The sequence below is a fragment of the Ruditapes philippinarum genome, unplaced genomic scaffold, assembly GCF_026571515.1.
Source record: "Ruditapes philippinarum isolate M1 unplaced genomic scaffold, ASM2657151v2 ctg5936_1_1_1_1, whole genome shotgun sequence".
Classification (NCBI taxonomy): domain Eukaryota; kingdom Metazoa; phylum Mollusca; class Bivalvia; order Venerida; family Veneridae; genus Ruditapes; species Ruditapes philippinarum.
In genome coordinates this window covers 18,630-26,461 of record NW_026853867.1, presented here as the reverse complement: position 1 = coordinate 26,461, position 7,832 = coordinate 18,630, and the positions used below count along the sequence as shown (strand labels likewise).

General features: G+C 33.7%; 1 protein-coding gene across 1 annotated transcript; it reads right to left on the bottom strand.

The window, feature by feature from the left end:
- Positions 1-1,379: 1,379 nt before the first annotated feature.
- Positions 1,380-7,018, bottom strand: LOC132738209 (uncharacterized). The gene is made up of 6 exons (XM_060725673.1): positions 6,395-7,018; positions 5,622-5,817; positions 3,272-5,280; positions 2,834-3,063; positions 2,331-2,508; positions 1,380-2,113 (listed from the first exon to the last, which is right to left on the bottom strand). Exons 1-6 carry the CDS (start codon positions 6,846-6,848, stop codon positions 1,875-1,877), a joined length of 3,306 nt encoding a protein of 1,101 aa, XP_060581656.1. The 5' UTR covers positions 6,849-7,018; the 3' UTR covers positions 1,380-1,874.
- Positions 7,019-7,832: the final 814 nt, after the last annotated feature.

Below are 7,832 nucleotides of genomic sequence, written 5' to 3'. Positions count from 1 at the left end.
TCCTACAGCACTAACTGATGGATGATCACCAAACTTTGTCTGTAACATTCTAAGGTAGTCTTTTATCAAGTTTGCTCATATTAATTTGATTGGCCCCTTTTAGGGTCCGCTAAAGCTGAAAATAGAAATACCTTTAAACATCTCCTTCTACAAAACTAATCGATGGATGATCACCAAATTTTGTCTGTAGCATTCTCAGGTAGTCTTTTATCATGTTTGTCCATATTAAATAGATTGGCCCCTTAAAGGGGACACTAAAGCTAAATATAGAAAACATTTGAACATCATCTCCTACTGAAATATTTGATGGATGATCACCAAACTTTGTCTGTAGCATTCTTAGGTAGTCTTTTATCAAGTTTGCTCATATTGATTTGATTGACCCTGTTTAAGCTAAAGCTTAAATGCCCAAGTCATGGCATTTCTTCAAAATTATAGTTTAAAGATATTCTATATTAGAAGATATTGACAATGGATTATAAAATAATCGTGTTTTGACTTCATGCAAAGTAGATATGTTATGTTTTAAAACTCTTCACACAGTATCAATATAATGATAAAGTCATTAAAAAAACTGTTTTTTTATATATAGAAAAGACCAACTTTACTTGGCCTATAATAGGATATGCAGCTTCCCATACATAGTTTCCAAATTAGACATTTTCAGTAAGAATTTCATAAATTTCAATAAATTCTATGACTCAAAGATCTTTTTCATAATGAAAGGGAAACAACTCATGTTGGAATGTGTACATATGTTATTCAATTTTTCCAAAAGAGTTCAATGCTTGGAGAAAGTCTTAATGTCATGACCTGTTTATGATGTGTAAAATATCTCATAGCTCTAGAATTCGGACATCATATTGCATAAGGTCAGTTGTAGGTCATTAACCAGGAAAAAAAATTAGGCCTAAAGAAACATTAATTTGTTTCTCCCAGTACCTTTTTTAACAAAGATGAGTTTGTATGCTCATTTTTTTATTGAATTTTTGTTAAAAATTGTATTTTTTATGCCACCGCAGCATCTGCGATGCGGTATGGCATTATAGCGATTCATCTGTGTGTTTATGTGTGTGTGGTGTTTGTGTGTGTGTTATTATAGATTATATAGTGAACTTAAAAAATCTTCTTATGAAAAACCACAAGTCCAATTTCAACCAAACTTGGCAGGATTGTTCCTTGGGTGAAGGGCTTCCAAAGTTGTTCAAAGGATTTCATTCCATGCAGAAATCTGGTTGCCATGGCAACCAAACGGAATTATAAGAATAAATTTAAAAAAATCTTCTTTTAAAGACCCAAAAGGCCTCGAGCTTAGATATTTTGCATAAGGCCACATTTAAAAAAGTCTTTGTTTGCTGTCTCCCGACCCTACTTTTTTGAGTTGGGTAGGTAGGTAGGGATTTTTTTTTTTTTTTTTTTAAATACATATTAAAATGTTTTTGGTTAAATTTTGTCTGTGAGAAGACTATTTGATAAAATGCAAATAAATGTTTTAAAATAGATACATTTTACTTTTTATTTCAGTTTCATATATATCTTCCATTTAGTCAATACAAGAAGTATAGTTCTTTTAACAAAAATACATGTAACAAAAGCAAATTTAAACATTTACTCAACATGTGAGAGGATGACTAGAACATTCAAATATACGAGGATGACTAGAACACCAGAACATATACTATGCAAAATTAACGAATAATCAACAAAAGGCATCAACATCAACAGTTTAAAGTCTGCTTCAGCTTTATCTTCACTTAATGCTGAGTATGTAACACAACCAGAAACTAAAACTTCGAACACTGCTATGAAACTTAAGATAAGTAAACAGTCCTAATTGTGTAAATACACCAACATTTTAGGTTCACACTGAGTATTCATTTTTTTATAGGACATCTATGAGGAATGTCTTTCTTGTGAACAGTGATGCATTGCTCACAAACTGGAAGTACAATCCTAAACTTTTTTAACAGTTCTGGATTTCTCTGTGCTTCTGGCTCAGCACAGTGGGCACAAATATCTGGTCTTCCAATGTTGGAGGCATAGTAAGGGAACTCCACGTGAGATTGGCATGACATCTGCAGTCGTACAAACACTCTCCCTTGCAGTGTATCTCCTATGAAAATAGATAGAAGGCTATTTAGACCCTATGCAATACAGATTTTGCCAAAAATGCAATTTAATATTTTAACATTTTAAATAATATATCACCATAGAAAATATGTAAGAAACAATAAAATCAAATTTCTACTTTCAGTTGAAAACAGTTCAAAACATTTTGACATCAATGTTGCAAGAAAATAAGTACAGAAATGTGCAATATCAATACTAACCATCAACTGTAATGACTGAACCGCAGCTGTAATCAAATTTCTCAAGGTTGTGTTTTAGAGATCGTGTTTCCCTGGCTGTCAATTTATTCTTGGAGTAAATAAACCTTGGTTTATCGCATTCAGTGCATGGAACACATATCCTTACATTTTGAGCCACTAGAAGACTATTCTTACAGCCCTGCAATAACATACACACAAAAAATGTTATACCTTTAATATTGAAATGAGTTCTGAAATGGTTCCGGTACTAAGACAGGTGGTTCTGTAATTTGCTGGTTGAAGAAAATGAAAATAAGATAATTAATACTGGTGTTATTCAAATATTCAATAAGTCCTTGTAAATGAATAAGTACTTTAGCATTCAATACTAAAATTAAGTTTCTAACCATTTTATTTTTTTTCAATGTCAAACCCGTATTTTAGCTATTAGAAAAAACACTTTGTGTCAAACTGTCAGAAATAAGATACCATTTCGAAAGGACAAACATTATTTAGGTTAATACCTGCTGTTCTTCAGCCACAGCAGAGATGGTCTGTTTCTTACTGGAAGGACGATCATCATCTCTTGTTTCAAAACCCAACACAGATTCAAGTGGTTTGTAATGTTGAGCATCTTGGTCAAGAACAGGATCAGGTAACCATTGCCACAGTTTAGTTGCTGGAGGGTTGCAACAGGCTTCATCTTGGCATCTGCGAACTTGAAAACAGTAGTGTCTTTCTAAGCAGTGCTTCTCTGAAATGAACACAACTCTGACATATCAAATTTATATCAATTCTGTTTAATGTACATATGAAGCATTGTGTATTTGAAATGGTTTCATCTGTGTTTTTAGTATACATAAGTTAATAGATTAAATAATTATGTACATGTTTAATATGATGAACCAAGCAGCAAAAATTAATTTGATATTCAAAATTGTTACATGAAATGAAAATTGTACCTAGAAATTCTTTATATGTTTTAGCCTGTTTCAACTTCTGTTGTTGGTACTGTCCAATATTGATAACTGGGTCAATAAGATTTACTTCCGCTTCAGCCATCTCAACAAGATCATCTGTTGCTGCGGTGTGAACATGGAATGGTTTCTGTTTAAGAATCATCCGCTTTGCTCGATCCCCTAGTAAATTAACAACTGGCTGTACTGATGTTATCCACTTATTTTTCAGACCTTGCACCCTTTCTGCCTTTTTCCTAATTTCATTCATTGATCCACAAGCCTTTAATGCATGCTCGGTATCAGTGTCTGATTCTTCTCGAGCTAAAGCTGTATTCTGAAATGCAATATTCAGCATGGACATGATTCTCTCTGCTGGATTAGCCCAAGAGTGACCTGGGGCTGTTCTCAAAGCTACAAGCAACTCCAAGCCTAATCTTTTGAAGAGTACTATCAAGGAAAGTTTCACAGAATGATAAGTCACCCGGTGGTCAGGACCACCATCTGTATACATAAATAGGACTGGTGTTTTTTCTCCTTTGTTTTCAAGTACATGTTGTAGCTCAGTTATATGCCTAAAAGGTGTACTAGGTTGGAAAACACTATCCTTCATAGTGAGCGATACCTGTCCTTGATAGAATGAATCTGACAAACTTTCTGGTATATCTACATCGAGAATTACAGATGGTGTAAGAGAACCCTTGCACTGTACATCATGGTCGAGACAACTTAGCTGAGAATTCATTGGCACTATTGATTTCTTGCCTCTTACACCAGATGAAGAAAACATTCCTGGTTCACCAAAATCAACTTTGGCCTTATCATCCATACAAACAAATGTGCAGTCACTTCTATTGTTAACAGCATAGTTTCGTGCATACTTGAACAATGCTGCACAGAAATGGTCATCTTGGTGACTTGCCCTTAACTGCCTGGTCTGTACTTTCATTCTTACTGGAATTCTTCCTTTGTACAATTTTGAAACATTTGTGTGAGAGTTTTTTGGCACAAATGCAAGTAAGACAGTTGACTCACTGGGTATAGGAGTACCTTGTGGAAGCTTTTGTGAAACTTGTTGAATGAGATCTCTAACAGATAAGTATTTTGAGACATGCTCAATGTTACGTCTTCTCTCATCAGCAGCAATGCAGTCCTGAATTTCATTTTCCAAGTGTTCAAAAAAAATGTCAAACGTATCTGATGGACGCCCTTTGTTCAAATGCCTAAGATCAACAACAAGATCAGGTTCAGATCCCAATATAGCCAAACGTACACGTTGATCTATTTCAGGATTCTGGTCTGAGGATGCATCATTTGTTAATGTAGAGTAAATTGATCGCAATACATGGGGAGGAATGTTTGTTCCTGAGATATTTCCATACTGTTCAGAAAACTCCTTTCTCATAGCTCTTGTATGATACTCTGGGAACTTGAGCTTCATGTTTTCATAAATTTCAGTGTCTCTCTTGAAAATTACTTCTGATGATTCATTCAAAGGAATTTTCCAAAGAACACTTAAACATCCTAAACCTGCCCCAGGGTCGTATCTGAGACAATGGGTGTCAACAGAAAGAGCTAAGTTAGAAAAGTACTTGAAACGCTGATCACGATTAACAAACTTGAACCTACCAGCAACATGTATATTTTCATCAAAAAAGAGTGGCTGAAATAAGTCTAACTCATTTATAGCCATGTCTAACTGTTTGTATTTATCAGGTATAATGTCAGCTTTAACATTATGTAGTACTGAAACATTAACATCCAACTGCCTTGGTGGAGTTAACTTTGACTGTCTGTGTTTCTGTCTTTCATTAGACTTTTCAAGATACCTAGCATAAGACTCAAAACTCACAGCTAGCATTTCCAAGTCACCTCTTGTTGTCCAGTTCTGTGACATAGATTGTGAAGCTAAGCTAAAGAGGCACTGACTCTGCACCAGAAGCTCCTTTGAAGAAAGAGTTGGCTTTTTATGTTTTTTCTTCTTGTAGTCATTAGCACCATCATAAGGCAAGTACCTAGAGTAAAAAAAAGCCGGTCTGATATTTTTACTTTTACCCACAAACCCATGTGTTATTTATGTACTATTAGATTTTAATGTTCAATGGTGCCATTAATTATGTTTCAAAAAATGTTTATGTTCAGGAGAAAAAAAGTGTTTGATTTTAAAGACCCTGGTTTACCTCAGTAAATATAATTTTTCCCTTTTGTAATGCACATTATTTTAAAATACATCCAGGTTCTTCTAGCATCAAAGCATCATGGTAAAACTATGGTCACTAAAGAGGCAATGATGACTATCTGGGACTTTCAGCATGAAATAAGAAATTTTGTAACTAAATTTGCTTTATTAAAATACCTGGCTGGAATGTGTTTTACATCTAAACAGCAATCTGCCCTGTCGTCTATAGTTTTCATGTTACCGCTAACATACCATACAGCATTCACAACCACCATAACCTGTTTTGATACAGCTGAATCGGACAATGTTTGGGGAAAATGATCTCCACATTCATTCATTTCCTTCACCAGATCATTGAAAAGTTGATCCTTGGCTGAAAAAAGACACACAACTTCCATCAGACCTATTCAAAATTTTATTGTACATTTACAAAAATCATTTGTAGAAAAAAAATGAATACTGTTCTGACATTTTTCTGAAGTTATTATAGAGTTTAAAGATCCTGTATGTTGTAATTAAATTGTTATAACAACACTTCACATGAAATTTTATATATGTATTTAATAATGTTCCTAAATCAATTTCAAAAATCCAAAAATATGTTAAATATGCAAATGTTTATATGCATTATATGTAATCATTATAGTATATACATTTATTTCTTTAATATTGAAAAAATTGGCTTAGACTTTATTGAAACTATAAATTTTTAATCACCTCCCTTTATTTACATGAATTTAATGTCAATTCAGTAACATCTTTACAAATAAATTAATGTCTATGCATTATTTCATCACATGAAGAATTCAACAGCCTGACAACTAATAGTGATGACACCATCAGATATGAAATAATGTGACCTTAATCACTTGGTGACTTAAATCAATAATCAACCATTTAAAATAAAATGTAAAAAGTAAATACAGTTTGACAAATATATTTCTTTATACCTGTAAATTTGCCAGTGTCCGTTCTCAACATTGCAGGTCTTTTAACGCTTGACGACTGCATCATCATGTCAAAAGCTGACTTTATGGATTTATTGTTGTTCTCAGCCTCGGAGTTGTTATTCCCATCATCGTCCCTAGTAATTTTGAATGTCACAAATTTCAATGTTTTATCAAATTCTTTGACTACCCTTAGTGTTTCATTGACATCTGGTTTAAAAACTTCGTTAGCATTTAGGCTGTTGCTCAAATGTACGGTAAGAATGTCAGATTTTTTCGGGTAAAAATTCTCTGCGTCATTCAACAGGTCGTTACAAATCTCAGCCCATGTCCAGTCTGAACCGTACTCGTGAAGATGGTTCTTTAACAAACTTAAACTTGATCCAGTATTGTACGTAACTATAACTGTTGACGAGATGATAAAATACTCGTCTTCTTCTAACTTTCGTTTTGCCATCGCAAAATTGTATCGGAAGTGTACACAATCGAGATTTACCCGGCGCCACTATTGTCCATACACGGTACCGAATAATGCGCGGGAACCAGAACACTACACGCCGTTACTGAACGGATATCGGTAAAAATATGCGGCACCAAAAAATATGCGGGGCAAAAAAAAAAAAAAAAAAAAAAAAAAAAAATGGTCGGCGAGAGCAAATAAAATTTTTCGGAGCGCAGCGTTTTTTTAGGGTCGGTCGGGAGACAGCAAACAAAGCTATTTTTAATTTTGGCCTAAGGCATCAGACATGGGGCGATTACTTGACAATTGTAATTGATTAAATTATGATTATTTGTCAAAACACTTGATTAAATTAAATTACTGCTTACTCCATTTTGACATTGTAATTGATTAAATTACTGATTACCGACAGGAGTAATCAGATTACATTTATGATTACTGATTACATGTACATAAGTTAAGAAATGCAATGGTTCAACAATATCGTTTTATTGAACATTTCAATACAACAAATGTACAAAAAAATAATCCAGCTTAGTTTTACAGTAATTAATTCAGTCTACATATGTACATGTGTTGCCTCCTATTTACTAAGCTATATTCTCATATTACATTTAATGTTCATTAGTTTTTCAAATGTATTTGGTTACAGGAGGCACCTTGTAAGAGTAAAGATTTTTCCAGCAATGCTGAATATAACCATATCTCACTTTTGTCAGTAATTGCAGCTTAAACTTACTCTTTACTGAACCTGTAAAGTCTTCTCAATAATAATAATATGCCTATCCAGGCCATTGTTATAATTTCACAGCTAAATTTAAGTGGTATAATTGTGACAATCATTTATGTATTGGGTCAATCTGTCAGTGATCTTTTCGTCACCTTCAGTCCTATGCATAAACCCAAGATTTCCAGTTTTCCCCCAAAATTTCATATCTCTGGCCAGTTATGAGCATTTAATTATAATTACATGGCTTGTCA